The following is a 17,617-nucleotide window of genomic DNA, read 5'->3' as shown; positions in this document are numbered from 1 at the left end:
ATATACTGTACAAAAGTTTGACATAAATAAACTAACGTTATTTAAATTTATTGCAATAGATAGGGTAAACAATATTGAGAATGGAATATGGAAGTCTAGGCATTTACAGGGCTTATGACTTGTCATTGGCTGGTTTAAGTGGCCACTTTACACACTGTGTAACATTCACCATTCTGCCCATGTTTAAACATCCACATTTCCTCAACTCTTCCATCTGTTGACTTTTGTGAAGTAAAGGAGCTGAAACCTTTATTATGTGGTGAGATTCATCCGGCTGAACCAAATCACCTACTAGGCAAGCCCTGAAAACAATTTTCCAATTTGTATACTTCTTCTTTTACCAGTAGTTAATTTAACAATAATTGAGTATGTCCAAATGCTTGCAGACTGGCTGGATTTCCTCCTGTCTGCAAGCATTTGGACATACTCAAACATTGTTAAAGCTAACGTTAGTTTACAATATTCATTCACTCTAATCGAGATGGTCCAAATTGGTTTTGTGTTAAAAAAAGACTTATTCACATTTCGCGCTCTGTCATCGAAAACTCGTTATTTCGTTCAATTGCTAAGCGACAATAAGCGTTATCTACACGTAAAATAAGACAGAATCGGTTCTGTATGCCTTGGTGTTTCGGAGAGAGTGATTGTGTTTTGTATTTCGCCACTTAGTATGGAAATTGAACCAAAATGGAGGCAGTATGTAGCCGCTGGGACAGGTTAGTTGTTTATTTAATTAATCTTTTCACTAAAATAGTACCTACCTCCACAAAAAGCCTTGCAAAAAGACGTATGATTACATTTCACTGATACCATCAAGTGACTTTAATAATTTATTATTTCGTGGAAAAATGATAATAATATAAAATACTTGGCATAACCGAATTCTGTCACTTTCTAGCGTGATTATTTTGCAAATTAAAATGAAACGCAGAGTAATTAAAAATATATCGCTTTTGATTTTTGTTTCAGAATATATACAAATATTTTCGTAAGCTATGTTTATTTATTATGTACAATATCCAATACACCACTACTGCCAATTACAATTTACATATATTTTTAGCTACTTACAAAAAACATATTTCTAAAAATAAAAATAAAACAATAGATTATTAAGGCTATAGTCTGGTAAAACGAACGCAAAATTAGGAAATCATACGATTTTGTCCTATTTCCATCCGAATGTTGTATTTTTATAATGCAGAAAGATTGATAATGTTCATTGAAGTCATTTCATGACCTCAACTCATTTTAAGGTTTTATTGAGTTACGTCGTTTTCTTTATAAATGTTCGATTTGTTCTTATAGAATACAGGACAAATTTACCATTTCGTACCTTTATAACAAAAACGACTCAACGCAAAAAATCACTTTTTGGGAAACTGCAAAAGAAGAATGTAAATTGTGACACCTTCATAAACTCAAAATTTGGTGCTTACTTCGAAAAATACGAAACAATCGACGAAAGAATACGAAGGTGTCACAATTTACATTCTTCTTTTGCAGTATCCCAAAAAGTTGATTTTTTGCATTGAGTCGTTTTCGTCCTAAAGGTGCGAAATGATCTGTGTTAGAGCACTTAAAAAGTTGCTCTGTACATATAATGATTTAATGCGCTTATTTACATTTGATAACTTGGTAAGACAAAGTGTGTATTAATTCATTATCTCTATAAATTCTTATAAAATTCGAATTATCTATCAAATTTTTCTTATAAACCTGGCGATCTAAACCACGGGTTCCAAAGCTTATTTGTCCCACTGCCCCCTTTTCAAAAGAAAGTACCCCATGGAGTAATAATGCGCCCCAACAAAAGAGACGACATTTTCCTCTATTGCATAGCACGAAAGCGTTACAAATGTTTGATTTTGTTTTTGTTAACAACAGACGTGTATCGACGGTTTCGTGGCAGCGCTTGCGATTCTCGACCTGAATACATACGGCCCATTATTTTGCTGTAAAATATAGCTAACGTGATTGATAGTCCTAAAACTATGTTTGTCCTTATGGGCGGCTCTACAGCGATCGCGACTTATTGCTTTGAGTTTTTTTTTTAATATTTACGTAATATAGAAAAATGCGGTGGTTTTTTTATGTACAAATCTATGGTATAATAAATAAGATTGGCTGATTACCCTAATTGATAAAATATTTATTTAATAATCTTAATGAGACATGAATCTGATTTGCAATGAAATTTCACCAAAATATGCATGCTGTGACAGTTACTTACTTGTTTATTTCAAAATGGTATTTTGATATAAATTTCGATAGTATTTATTAAAATAAAATACCAAAGTGTAATAAATACAAAAATAATAATCAGTAAAGTTCCATTAATTTTTCTGTATTTTCGGGATTTCAAATAAAAAATTGTTTCCTTTTTATTGTATCTTAATTTTATTAAAAATAAAATAGAATGCTTTAAAAATCGTAATAATTATTATTTACTATCATAATATCGTCGGGTTTCTAGCACAAGTTGGTAACTACATTTTGCTAGTTGTGAGATTTTGCACTTTTTAGACCTCCGTGGTGTAGTGGTCAAATACGCTTGACTCGCGTACGGAAGGTTTCGGGTTCGATTCCCGGTTAGAACACAAAATAATTCATGTGATTTTACTCAAGCCTCGGTGTTCTGTGATGTGACTCCTAGCCTGCTGTGGTGCAAAATATATATATAAATAAAAGCTCAGGCCAAATCAACAATTTAAATAAAACCGCGAATTGAATGTTATGAAATATTATTTTTTGTGTTTATAAAATACGAAATATTTTTATTCACTTTTTAAACAAAGATTATTCGATGTTAGTAAATATTAGTATAAAACCACTTACGACTTTTAATGTCCACTGGTTTTGAGACGTACCCGTCTCTTCGTCGGGACACTCACTACACCAACATGCAAATATTAAACTACATTTTTACCTTTATCATCACAGTAGTATACAGAGTAATTATCAGTAACGATTGGTGATTTTATTTACAGGTAAGCTATAAAAAATATCATATATTTGTACCTACATAGGAGGAACATAATGTGATGTAAGTAATATATACGATAAATTGATATTTTTATGTGGTTCTGTGTGATACAACAACTTTCATCCATGGAATCGACTCAAACAATGTAACTTATATATTATATTATATAGATATATTATCCATTACTTTAATACATAATTCATTAAAAAATAAATAAAAAATACCACTATGAATTCAGTCGATATTAGGTATTCAATTGAAATGTTTACTGGCCGCATTGTTCTAGTAATCAATAGTGCTAAAAACGGCCGCGTGGAGCGCTTTATGTCCTGTAATATGACGCATGAAAGTAATTATGGTTTTATGTTAAAAGTACCATCTCAAAGAAAAATAGTCCTTAAGAAAAAATGTTTGAAATACTATTTTCCAAATCAAGAATCTTCAAATAATTTGTGTAATCTGCAAGTTTAGTCTAGGAGAAAAAACCCGCACTGGGGTTAATACATTCAAAATATAGTAAACTTATTTGTATGAAAAAATAAGCTGGAATAATCGGCTAGTTTCTTGGCTAACCGCAGGCGCTGTGCGCGCTTTATTAAAATTTATATTTATATTAGGATAAAAATACAAACGGTGGAAATGCTTTAAAATAAATGATAATTATTTATTCGTTTTTCTGTAAATAAAGTTACAATAAAACATTATTATGGTTAGTCAAATATAATGGTAAGCTGCGCATAATCGCTTCTATACACGGTTCGACCCTGGTATTTATAGACTAGGTGATAAACGAGAAAGAGGAAAATGGTTACATTTTGATTATTATTAAATTGCGAAATCAATATTGTTTGAATTGAAATTGTATTGAATTAAGCCGTTGTTATTTGTGACGATTTTATCTATACTTATCTCTTTTGTAAAAATAATAATCTTAAAATGAAATACTCAGAACATAATATTATTCGATAATAAAATAATTGGCTATTTTTAAGATAGTCATATTTGTACAATTGGCTTTATAAATGGTTGCTTTCAAAACATCTTACCGGTTATTTGATTCAATGTTTATTTTCGATTTTTACATTTGGGTCAAAATTATAGATTCTTGTATTTTACATTCATTTGGACGTCAACCGTAAATTTAATAATACACATGACGCGTTCTGAGCCCTCACAAATTATGACACTTAAATCATGCTCAAACGCTCAGTCATGCCCAACGCGTATTCGAGTGATTATGGCCGCCAAAGGGAGATAGCGAGTTTTGAAAATAAACGACTTATTTCGTCATGATTGTAGAACAACGACGCATGTGATTTTTTCAACTTTACAATAGCGGTTTAATTTATTTTTTTACGCTTTATATGATAACTTGATTAGTGCAAAAGTATATAATTTAATACTTAGGTTAGTTATATTTCTTTTAGTTTTCTTCAAACCTGGAATATAAAGTCTTTACATAACTTTTCAAGATCAAATATGATACAAAAGAAAGTCAAAGTCTTATTTTTCGCACATCCGTCGTTGTTCTACGATTACGACGATATCGTTGTTTTTTTAACCATCAGTAGCTCAATCACAAATAACTATAGACAGGTTAATAAGCGACGTGATAACAATTTCTCACCATGGTTGTTTGTCGTATTCGTGATCACAATGCAACATCCGTGAACACCTAATATTAAATGACAAAATATTTACGTTTCGCGACGTATAATCCTGCTGCGCAATCACATATTTGAATTTCATCGGTGTAAATATGAGAAATATTCCAAAACTGCTATTTTTATTTATTTATTTCTTATTTATCATGCTATTCATTGCATTTAGCCAGCGGTTGGGAAGCCAAATGTCAAGAAAAGCAGCCGCCATAGTAATTGTAATTTAATTTTCACTTTTTTGTATTAGATACTCCTTACTATTTTTCAAATGCAATATATTGTATTATTTTCTATGGTAAATGCCGATTTTTCGCCAGTGAACTGAATTTATTTACGAGGAAAATAAAAAACAAACCGACACGAGCGTTGACTTGAAATTACACACGCGTTGACTTATGACTGCGATAACTTAAACATGTCTATTATTGCTCATTATGATCGCTCAAATTCTTAGCATGTTTTTAAGCACGTCGATAGTTATTTGTGATTGAGCTACAGGCGTGTGTGACGCGAGCTTGACGTTTAGAACAGAAACCAAAATGCTTGCTTGTGTCACGAAAGCGTGCAAAAACCGTTCGGCTAAACATTTCAAAAAGGATAGTGTAACTTTTCATTGAACATAACTTTTCATTTAATGAAACTTTTCAATTAACTTAGCTTAAAATAATTCACATTAATATATGTCTTCTTTCTAAATGTCAACCTACGCCATTCTTACTTACAGGAATGCACCAGTGCATTCTACTAGTAGAAATACGTTTTTAAATATACAATAAAATATAAGTTAATATTATTTTAGCGTTCCCCGAGATGCAATAAAAATAAATTAATTGGTAGAAATTATACGGTGAACCTAAACCCAAATGGCCTTTCCTTTAAACCTGTAGCTCAATCACAAATAACTATCGACGAGCTTAAAAACATGCTAAGCATTTGAGCGATCACAATGAACAATATTAATCATGCTAAAGTTATCGCAGTCATAAGCCAACGCGTGTGTAATCTCTAAGTCAACGCTCGTGTCGGTTTGTTTTTTGTTTCCCTCGTAAGTAAATACACTTTATTGGCGAAAAATCAGCGTTTATTATAAAAAATACTACAATAGCATTTGCGCAATAGTAAATAGTAAGGAGTATTTAATGCAAAAAAGTGAAAATTAAATTACAATTACTATGGCGACTGCTTTTCTTGACATTTGGCTTGCCAACCGCTGGCTAAATGCAATGAATAGCATGATAAATAATAAATAAATAATTAAAATAGCAGTTTTGGAATATTTTCCATATTTACACCGGTTAAATTCAAATATGTGATTGCGCAGCAGGATTGTACGTCGCGAAACGTAAATATTTTGACAATTAATATTAAGTGTTCACGGATGTTGCATTGTAATCGCGAATATGATAAACAACCATGGTGAGAAATAGTTATCACGTCTCTTATTAGCACGTCGATAGTTATTTGTGTTTGAGCTACTGCGGGCTCACGTCGTCCTGGAAGGCCGTCAATTAACTGTTTGACGACAAAATTAATGCTTTAAATATTAATAATAAATTATTGTATTGATTCAAGTTTTCTAAAATAAAGTTATTTTGTTTAAGCAAATTTGGGTATTCTGTCCATCGGAATTTGCATGGGGTGGACATCACCAACCCTACCTATTCTCCTTGATGAAGACACCACTCCTCTGGATCAAGTCATAACAGACAAAGAGGGAGCGTGGATTGGATCTCTCATTGCACTCGGTGCAGCTGTAAGTAAGTTTGTTTATTTGACTATCCATTTAACATGAAACATATCGTAGAGTTAATGAAGAACTTCAGCCCTACGGGAAATTGTATACAAAAGTGTTTTCTTATGCGCGGTAAAAAATAGAGCATTAAATCTGTTGCAACAGAGAGGAGAAATATTTTTGAGAAGGGACTATGTAACTCTACAGGGCTTTTGAAATGTGATTGGCTGGTTTAAGTGGCCACATTACACACGGTGTAACATTCACCAATCTGCCCATGTTTAAACGTTCACATTTCCTCAACTCTTCCATCGGTTGACTTTTGTGAAGTAAAGGAACTGAAACCTTTAAAATACCTAGACTTCCATACTCCGTTCTCAAAAATGTTTTTCCTCTCTGTTGCAACAAATTTAGATCTGCATAACTCCCTAGGGAGAAAATCCAGCCTGTCTGAAAACATTTGGGCATACTCAAAAAATTGTTGAATTAGAGCATGATATTTTGCGGCAGTTTCTTAAAAAACTATGAAAAATAATAAAAAATATTTTAATAAAATCGTACTGCTTTGAACTCTACACTGGTTCATTTGAATAAATCAATCATAAGAGAGTATTGAAGATTTCCGGTTTGCTTGCCGTCAATGGACCAATGGACAGAACTGATCGATACTAAGCGGATAAAAACCACTAATGTCACACGCGGAGTTATTTTAGAAATGTATTTATTTATTTATACATCAACGGTTCAAAGAACCTTTTACAAAAAAATAAATTACAGAAATAATCCCAGCAGTGCACAATAAACATGTAGTACATAACATGAAATAATAGAATAATTGAAACTAAAAAATGTAGTGAACATATATAATACAAAAAAAGAAGTAAAAAAGAAACATAACATCTCTAAACAAAAGATAACAATAACCATGAGAAAATCTTATGTTCTAAATATAAATATAACAAAATAAAGTTGAGAATAACTAGATAATAATAATTTTAAAAATTAATACAACATTAGTACTTAAAAAATTACAAGCTTTTTGAGCAATCAAATAATAAAATAAAAAAACTTAAATTAACTAAATAATACCTTTATTTAGTGAAATCATTATCATCAGTTGGTTGGAAGAAGTTGCCATTTGGCAATAAATCCACCAATGTACAATTTAAATTATGTCTAACATGTTAAAATAAAGAAATAGAAAATCACGTATTCTAGGAAACAAAGTTAAATTTAATAATATATTTTAAAATAAATCTATTACTTTTCTAAAAAATAATGAGTGAGACTACGTTTATATTCATGAATAGAATTTGTATTGGAAATATCGTAAAAAATACAAAACTTTAAAAAAGCATTGCGCTAATAATCACTAATAAGAAAAAAAAATCGGCTTAGTTTAATAGTCTATTAACAAATAAAAAAATATAAAAAAACCACTGAACTTCCTCATTAACACTTTATAATATATTTAAAGAGGGTACTTATATGTATTACAAACTTATGTTTTTTTTTTCCTTCTCTTTTTTATACTTTCATTAATAACCTTACATATAATTGCTTTATAATATGGAAACTTCACTGGTCCATTAGAGTTAAGTCTAACCGTGTAAAATATTAAACTTTGTAACTGTACTGCATGTTTCCTAAATAAAAATCAGTAAATCATAAATCAGGAAACAGTCGGCAATCGCAGACTGTTACATGCTAAAAAAATCAGCCTCATTCAAAATGGTTACATATTTCATTATCGTTATTATAGGTCCTCTTTACACCGGAATCTCCACAGACGTATTTGGCAGAAAGAAAACCCTTTTGGCCAGTGGTGTTCCTCTGGTTGTAGGTTGGGTGCTGGTCGCAACAGCTAAAGACGTGGGCCAGCTCTACGCGGCCAGGGTGCTGTGGGGGCTCGCCTTGGGACAAATCTTTACGTGTGTCCCCATGTACGTTGGGGAAATAGCAGAAGTAAGATACTACTACTGAGATAGAAATATTATATGATAAGTGTTCAAAAGAAAGATATTAAGGAAGATATTTGTTGCTATAAACCAAAATGGAGGTGTGGAGGATTTGGTTTAAACCATTTTGAAAACAGGTTCTCAAATTTATTTGACTAATTGCCCCCTTTTCAGAAAAAAAAAATATCCCCTGACATGAATTTGATATGCTGCCATATTTTTTTTTTTTTTAAATTAATGTTACTGTATTATGATAATACTGTTTTTGGTCAGGCTGTAAGAAATTTCTAGTGGCAATCATCATCATTTCCTTTCCGCACATAATGGTGCATAGGGCACTGGATTGGCACACCAATCGCAGCGTATCTTGATCATTTTTGTTACATTAAGGTAAGATAATCAATCTCACGCTTCAGGTACCAGTCCTGGGACTATGAAATATTTAAAGAGTAAAAACACCCTTTTAAATAAATATTTCATATCAACCATGTCGGGAATCGAACACGAGACCTCTTGCATGGTAGGCAAACACGCTGACTATTAAGAGTGAATTATTACCACGAGGCCATAATTGGCAATAAGTCCACCATTTAATCATGTATACCTTTATGTTATTTTGTTTTTATAATCACATTGTATATATGGTTTGTTAAGATTTATTATTATTATTATTAATATAAAATTATTTTTTTGCAATAAAATTTCACCAAATTATTTATTTGTGTAGTAATAAGTTACTTTTTTATTTCAAAAAGGTATTTTGGAAAGAAAACAAATTTCGTTAGTATTTATTAAAACCAATAACAAAATATTGATTCAAATTTACATATTTCATTAAGTAAAAATATTATTCAATGCCCCCAGGGGGGCGGATACGCCCACTTTGGGAACCTGTAGTTTCGACGATTTTTAAAGGACAAAACCTATTAACAGGAGGGTTTAGTATTTAGTACTAGATTTTCTTTACGGGGAGAGATGTGAGTAAGAAGCTGCTTGATAATTTAAAAAATATTTGTGTTTGTTTCATGTAAATCGAATGTTTATATACCAATGATATAGAGTGCGATGTGTTATTTTTTTAACGATGTTTCTTATTTTGTATAATATTTGCTGTGCTGTATTGTTTAAGTTTATTATTCATCCCAATTCAACACAGGACTTTGTCCCATGGAGCAGGTACTTATGTTTCATAAATTGATTATCCAATATAATACCTACTGTAAATAAATAAACAAATAAATTAGGGGCACTTTATTACGAATCCAATATTGAACAATCCATAAAAATGAGGAGATGGTTGGGCCGGGTCCAAAGAATGAATGATGATCGTGCCACTTTAATACCACTCCGGAAGGCAGACGAAGCAGAGGTAGACCAAAATTTAGTTGGCTGGATGATGTGGAAAGTGACATAAGAGCAATTGACTTAATAAACTACTGAAGAAGAGCCGCAGAGTACAGGGAGGAATGGAGCCAGAATCTGGAGGAGGCCAGTAGCTCAATCACAAATAACTATCGACGTGCTAATAAGTGAAGTGAAACAATTTCTCACCATGGTTGTTCATCGTATTCGCGATCACAATGCAACATCCGTGAACACCTAATATTAAATATCAAAATATTTACGTTTTGCGACGTATAATCCTGCTGCGCAATCACATATTTGAATTTCAAATATGGGAAATATTCCAAAACTGCTATTTTTATTCATTATTTATCATGCCATTCATTGCAATTAGCCAGCGGTTGGCAAGCCAAATGTCAAGAAAAGCAGTTGCCATAGTAATTGTAATTTAATTTTCACTTTTTTGTATTAGATTCTCCTTAGTATTTTGCAAATGCAATGTATTGAATTATTTTTTATAGTAAACGCCGATTTTTCGCCAGTGAAGTGTATTTATTTACGAGGAAAACAAAAAACAAACAGACACGAGCGTTGACTTGAGATTACACACGCGTTGACTTATGACTGCAATAACTTAAGCATGTATATTATTGTTCATTGTGATCGCTCATATGCTTAGCATGTTTTTAAGCATGTCGACAGTTATTTGTGATTGAGCTACAGGGCCTACAACAGACTGTAGTGCCACTGATGATAGTATAACATGTCCATATCTGAATGTTTTCATTATTTACTTCTCTGTGCGAAATAAAACCGATGGTGTAAGTATGGATGTGACAATGATTGCTGTTGAATTTTTCATGTATTCAAAATAAAATAGATAAATCAATTTAACCTTATATGATTATGAATTCTAATTTATTCTTTATTCTTTTAGGACAAGGTGCGAGGTGCCTTGGGATCATTTCTACAGATATTTCTAGTGATTGGGTTCCTTTTGGTATACTCAGTAGGACCATATGTCTCATATCTTACTCTGAGTATAATCTCTACCATACCACCTCTCCTCTTTATGATTCTATTCTCGTTCATGCCAGAAAGCCCCAGCTATCTTGTTAAAAAAGGTAATTAAACTCAATATAGATCTCATATCTAGTCATCTATTTTAAATGCAAATAAAGATAACTTAGAGAGTTCAGAGAAAGCTCCTACGATGTATTAACTATGTACGAAATATTAAAGATGTGTCTACCCGTTTCTATGATATCATTTGATTTATTACTAAAATAATTGCAAGTATCCTCGCTTTCAACTATACACAGCCAATGGCAGATCATTAGCGAGTCAAGTATCTGCGTGCGATTTGACCATGTGGTTTGCGGGAAAACTAAACCAGCTTGAAAAAAAAAAAAAAAATTTTTTTTAATTTTTTATTTTTTAGATGGGAGTTGCATTTATTATTTCCCTTGCTTTATTATGTGCAAGGTTTATATTTCATTATAAAAAAAACAAATTTCAATGTGGGATCAGGGGGAATATTCTGTACTCATAGTTAACCAATCAGGAAATCCACTCAAAACTTGAGATCATACGAGGGGATTGTTCTGTATCCCTTGCATGACCAGATATCTATTTGCCTTTGGATGGAGTCCAGTTTCCTATGGTTGACTTTCTTCTTACTTAGTACTTCCTGCAAACCACGTAGTTAGACCTTAAACCTCAACTTCAGTAATGTGAACATACAAAAAAATATATGCATATATAAATAAATATATACATTTATGAATTCAGGTAATCATGAAGAAGCTCTTTTGGCTTTGCAAAAACTACGAGGGAAGTCTGAAGATGCAGTTAAAGCGGAACTCGCCAATCTGCGTGATAGTCAGATCAATAGCAGCTCCTCTCGAGCGTCCCTGAGAGACATGTGGACTCGGGGGAACATCAGAGCCATGTACCTCACGTGTGGACTACTCGCCCTCCAACAGTTCAGTGGTATCAACGTAGTGCAGTTCTACATGCAGACTATCTTCGCCAAGACCGGCACTAGCATGCCCCCAGAAATATCAACCATCATTATAGGTATCTTGTATTTACAAAATCATTATTCAATGCACTCTCTTTTTACACTATTACTGTTTTTTAATATTTTATATGATTTCTGTCTTAGAAGAATATGCGGCAGGAAGTTGTTTAATGAATAGGTATTTGAGTATAGTTTTTCTGTCACTCTCTCACAGATGCCTCGCTTTATACTGTGCAAAAAAGACAACTGTACGTTTCCTAACTAATATCGACAAAATCAAGGTATCGTATTCCTGTTTTGCCTTTCCAAAAGGCAAAAAAAAGTGTATCAGAATGTAAGCTTCTCTTTCAGCTCATTTTGTTTTTTTTTCTCAAAAAGAGCAATCATTTTTGTACATCCGAAGACAACAGATAAAACTGGGCATTTTTAAGGGATTTTGGATAGTCTTAGCTTCCATATGAAACAATTTATCAAAAAAACAATACTATAGGAACACGCCAGTGGTAAATATCTAGTGAATAAAAATACATTGCCCAAGTGCCATAATCCAGAGAGAAAATACAGGAATGTCTGTATGATTGTATTCCTCTTACGTCCATGTAATTTAAAAATAAATAAAAATATTAGAATAAACTGCACTCGATGCCTTTTACATGTAGGGAGAAAAATGCATGATAATATGTATATACAAACATTCAAATAAATATAAATCGAGATTGAAAAATAAATGAATACTATCAGTTTATCCAACCAATTAACAAAACAAAAAAGATAAATAAAATATGAGGCGGTGAGCGCAAAAGTGTGACGCTAAAAAACATATGTGGCTATCTCCAGCCATTGTCATTTTTGAGATTTTTGGTTAATATGACTGCTTATGCTGTTTTACGTAATAATATTCAGTTTAAACATAGCCATCTACTTTATTTCTGGTAAGAAAACAGTTTAAAAGCAACAGTCCATTTACTTGGTTTCATTTACAGTGGAAATATAAAGTTTGTTTTCAAGCATCACAAGTGACTTAACTGACAAACAAGTTGAGCTGGGATAATCCTACTTAAAGTTTAGCCATGTACATAGCCCTGTGTACCAACCAGTAATGGTGTGAGAAGTGCCATTTATTAATGGATGGGAAAGAGTGGGTCCAATTACTTCTAGTTTGTGAATCGCAATGTTATATAGACCGTATAAAATATTTGAGTAAATTTATACCTATTTTTTTGTGTTACTTCACTTCTGCGCTGCTTTTTATTACTGTTTTAAATAAAATTCAAAAATATAAATATTTAGAAACTTCTACGCACTAATTTAACTGACCCATCAAATATAGAAAGGGCCGCCTTGTAGGAACTATACTTCATACGAAATAAATCACAAATGTTTTTATTTATGAACATTTTAACTTATGTAAGTAAATATTAGTATATAGTCACTTACCGACTTTTTAAGTATACCGGTTTCGAGATGTACCCGTCTCTTCGTCAGGACACTCACTACACCAACATGCAAATACTAAAATACACCTCCACCTTCACTATCACCGTAGTATATATAGTATTTTCAAAAATACATAAATCACACGCATATTTATAGAGATGTGAACGCCACCGTGTCTAGTCATGCACTCTATAAATCTGCGTGTGATTTATGTATTTTTGGAAATACTGTATATAAACTACGGTTATAATGAAGGTGGGGGTGTATTTTAGTATTTGCATGTTGGTGTAGTGAGTGTCCTGATGAAGGACGTGTACGTCTCGAAACCGGTAGACTTAAAAAGTCAGTAAGTGGTTATATAATAATATTTACTTACAAATGTTTTTATCTTATTTCCCAGATTATGCAGTCTATTCTGCCGACCTTACGAAGAGTTCAGTATCTAGCATTTTTGACGACATTTTGTTAAATACAGATTTGAAATCATGAAGAAAAGATCTTTATCTTAGTCTTACTCACGTATTAATATTCCTTTGGGAACTGTGAAATCCAGAAAGCGCAGTAACTAGGATTTCAGTTTATAATTGATAAATATTAATCAATCTTTAATAGCTTTGTTTAAGTTTAATTTATTTTTTTAATCAAATTTTTTTAATCTTAGTATAAAAACTGCATTAATCTCTCAGTTTTTTCTTTTCTTTCAATACGTTGAATGTAGTTTTGAAACTAAGAAACATTAATTTCTTTTACCGCGTTTTTCTCAGAAACATGTCTAACTGAGATATTGCACTCTCCATATGGAGGGCAGTATTGAGGACTGCATTTTTACTGTATGAAATAATAATACATAACTTCAAGTTAATAAGGGCCTGGGCCGCGATTATGAACGGCTATCTTCATCGGTATATACTGAGATGGTAAAACTAATATCGATATTTATGTACGAAAATATGTATATTTGTATGAAGATTCAAATTACCTTCATCGGTAACCGGTAATTGAACACGTTTAGAAAAAAAATTGTAAACATATTCTATTTTTCATACTGAAAACTTCATTTTACTTTGTAGATAAAATTAAAGATAAATTTTAACTTCCCATCATAATACATACCCTGACAATGGGTTGGTTACCCTAAAACTTTTCCAGATTATTCAAAACTAATTAGTATACAGTTATTTTAATAATAATAATATGCAATAATTTAAAACGAAAAAAACCTCATACACCTGTACTTAATTATTTTACCAATCAGCACTTTCACACATATCTTCAGATTAAATACAATACTATTAAAGGGTGGAAGGAGATTAATGACTCTTATCAAGTATAGTGATTTTAATTGAATTTTCTTAAAATACGATATATTTATAAATGTTTGTAGGTATTGTACAAGTCATAGCAAGCTCTACAACATTATTTCTTGTCGATAGAGTGGGCAAAAGGTGGCTTCTGAAATTATCATCCATTGGCATGTCGGTTTCTTTAGTAAGTTATTAAGTTTGTTTTTTGTTTTCATGTATTTATTTAAAGAATAAGAAACTGGGAGAAGAAGAATTTATAATACTTAAAAATGCACTGCCCCTTTCTGGATTTAAAAAAAGTTTTTTTATTGCTAAATAATGAATGAATTTAGAATATTTCCACAGTAAATGAATAAATGATTTTTGAAGTAAAATTTCAACATTTTTCACAAAAGTTCTTTGTTATTTTTAGACTCTTCTTGGTGTTTTCTTCATACTTGATTTGAATGGGGACCCGGCTGTAGAATACTTGTCTTGGCTGCCTGTTACAGCTCTGGTCATTTTCACCAGTGTATTTTGTGTTGGTAAGATGCTTATTTTGAACGATTGTTATCCACATGTTTGTGTTTTAAATCATATCATTAATTTGTAATGCTTCACGCTTATAGAATATGCAGACAGTATATTCTATGCCTGCACTATCTCAGCTTGTAAACTCAGGTACTTAGCATAATTTAAACCCGACTGATGGTCAAAAGTAAAAACACAAGATCGGTGATTGAGAAGATGATTAAAGAACCTTAAGTTGTACGACATTTCTCGTGCATCCTTATGCTGTCAAGGCTTTACTCATTTGTCACTTCGGAGTATAGGACGATCTGGCTTGAGATTTTAAAACTTAAATATCAAAAAATCTTATAACTTTTTGTTTTACTAACTGAAATAGATATGTTCTAAACATCAGAAATCATACTTAAGTATGTACTTAGATTTACTTATGTCACTATTTATATAATGAAATATGAAATGAAACTTGTGTAAAGTGCGTTGTAAATCATCTTCTGATTCTGCCACTACGGTTGCATTGTATGCGTAGCACATGATGTTGACAACCTTATCTCCCTTAGTCCTAGATTTACCATTTCCTCCATTCTTGAAAGCGTTTTTAGTAATTTATTTTGTTTATGTACGAATTTTTTTTAATTTTGTTATATATTTAGTGATGAAGATGTTAAACTTGCTACATTTCTTTGTTGTTCTGAATACATACTTTAAAAAAAATGATAGTATTATATAAGTCCCGAATTTAGTTATAGTACATATTCCATGATTGCATAATAATGTATGATATAATATTCATAATATACCAAAACAGGTTTTGATCAAATAACTAAGGTTAGGTTTGGTTATGTTATTTGTTATGATTTGAAATAATTACCTACACGCAAAGTGCATTGACAACTTGTGTTAAATTAAATTTATTTAGTTTCTCATACTATTTTTTCTCTTGTGCCAATTAGGTTATGGTCCTTTGGCATGGGCAGTTATTGGAGAACTCCTTCACCCTGATATTAAGTACCTCGGGTCCTCGATTGCCACATCCTTCGCCTGGATTCTGGCCTTCCTCATCACTAATTACTTTGGAGACATAGAAGAATCGATCGGAATGCACTACGCCTTTTGGATATTTGCTATCATATCGTTCTGTGGCTTCTTCTTTGTACAATTTTTACTTCCCGAAACAAAAGGAAAGAGCTTACAAGAGATACAAGATATTCTCAACAGTAAAAATGTGTTTTAGAAATAAGTTTGTTTTTATTGAAACTTATCATCATCATTCCATACCTGCTACCAGTTGAAGCATATGGTGTCCACAAAGATCCTCCAGCCAACCCTGTTGGCTGCCAGCACCTGTGCATACTCTTAAGTCAGGTTGGCGTCCCATAGTTCTGATATGAACTGCCAACGAACAGCCAGCAGCGAACGTTCAGGACGTTGAGAACCTCATGCTTTGTAAAGTAGGCAAGCCTGGTTATGTAACTGTATTGCCACCTCTTGGTGACAGTTATCACTTAGGAGATTACTGCGTCTGTTCTTTTATTACTTTTCCTTTCAAAGTCAAACCACAGCACACCTGAGATTCTTCTGAGACATCAATTCTCTAAACTGAATAATTTGCTATTTTGGGCCCTAGCAAGGTACCATGATTTGCATCCGTATAATGTAGGTGTTATTCTGTTTTCAATGAATAAATATCTGATCTCTGGGCAGCCTTTATCCTGTTGAATGTGGCACCTGCTGTAAAATGTAGTGGTAAATTGGGGACTGTATTATACTCCAACCGCAGTGCATCTTAATCATCTGTTGTTACATTAAATTAAAGTGAGCAGTCAGACAAGACACTAGGCGCCAGCCTCAAGGAATGAAATATTTCAGTTTAAAACCAGCTTTTAAATCAACGCATTTTTTTTAAGGAAATATTTGTGTTCTTAGGATTTACAAAGCCGGCTTTAATTATATTTTCAATAGATTTCCTTTTTCAGGGGAGTAGCAATCAATTCAAGCACTTATCAAGAGTTCTGGTTCTATTTTACACAGATAAATGTATTCTGGAGACTCTATAGTTCCAACAGTAAAGTAAATTAGCAGATAAGGGTGGTTTAGGCCCAGCCAAATGTATCACCTCCGTTTGAAAACTTTTCTTACCAGTCGTAGCTGATGTTTTATTTATTCATTCCTTAGAAAGCTTCCAGAATTCTTTTAAAGCAATTGTCATAATATTCTGTACCTAAATATCTTTAATACTTTATCAGCACCTGGGGTGGTGAACATGTGCCTTGATGGGAGCTCAGTGATTACTGGTGGCACTATATAAATAAATTAATAAAAACTGGATTCAAAATACAACATAAATTCAAACAGAATGAGGAAGTTCAGTGCTACGGAAAATTGTATTTAAAAAATGTTTTCTCACGCGCAGTAAAAATTAGAGCATTTAATAGCAGGGCGAAGTTTCTCGAAAATATATGAAAAAAAAAAAATATATAGTATTGATAAAAATGAACTTCTTTAAAAACGTCACAGGTTCGTGTGAAACAATGAATTGTTGCCCTATTAGGATTTATTGTTGGCGATCACGTCGGCCCTGCTGGTCGCCAACAGTAAATGCTACTAGGGATGTGATAGATTTCCGGTTTCCGGGTAGCCATGTTTTTCAATGTTTAGTGTGTCT

The 17,617-nt window shown here is 32.3% G+C and overlaps 1 protein-coding gene across 1 annotated transcript; it reads left to right on the top strand.

Annotated features, from left to right (window-relative positions):
* Nucleotides 1-619: 619 nt before the first annotated feature.
* LOC148281025 (facilitated trehalose transporter Tret1-like) lies at nt 620-16,189 on the top strand. The gene is made up of 8 exons (XM_088227442.1): nt 620-716; nt 6,249-6,404; nt 8,142-8,344; nt 10,619-10,805; nt 11,473-11,760; nt 14,526-14,629; nt 14,858-14,969; nt 15,906-16,189. Exons 1-8 carry the CDS (start codon nt 671-673, stop codon nt 16,184-16,186), a joined length of 1,377 nt encoding a protein of 458 aa, XP_088083568.1. The 5' UTR covers nt 620-670; the 3' UTR covers nt 16,187-16,189.
* Nucleotides 16,190-17,617: the final 1,428 nt, after the last annotated feature.

The sequence above is a fragment of the Micrasema longulum genome, unplaced genomic scaffold (genome assembly GCF_059751315.1).
Source record: "Micrasema longulum isolate JH-2025_06_02 unplaced genomic scaffold, ASM5975131v1 h1tg000504l, whole genome shotgun sequence".
NCBI classification, from domain to species: domain Eukaryota; kingdom Metazoa; phylum Arthropoda; class Insecta; order Trichoptera; family Brachycentridae; genus Micrasema; species Micrasema longulum.
This window is presented reverse-complemented; position numbering and strand designations above follow the sequence as displayed.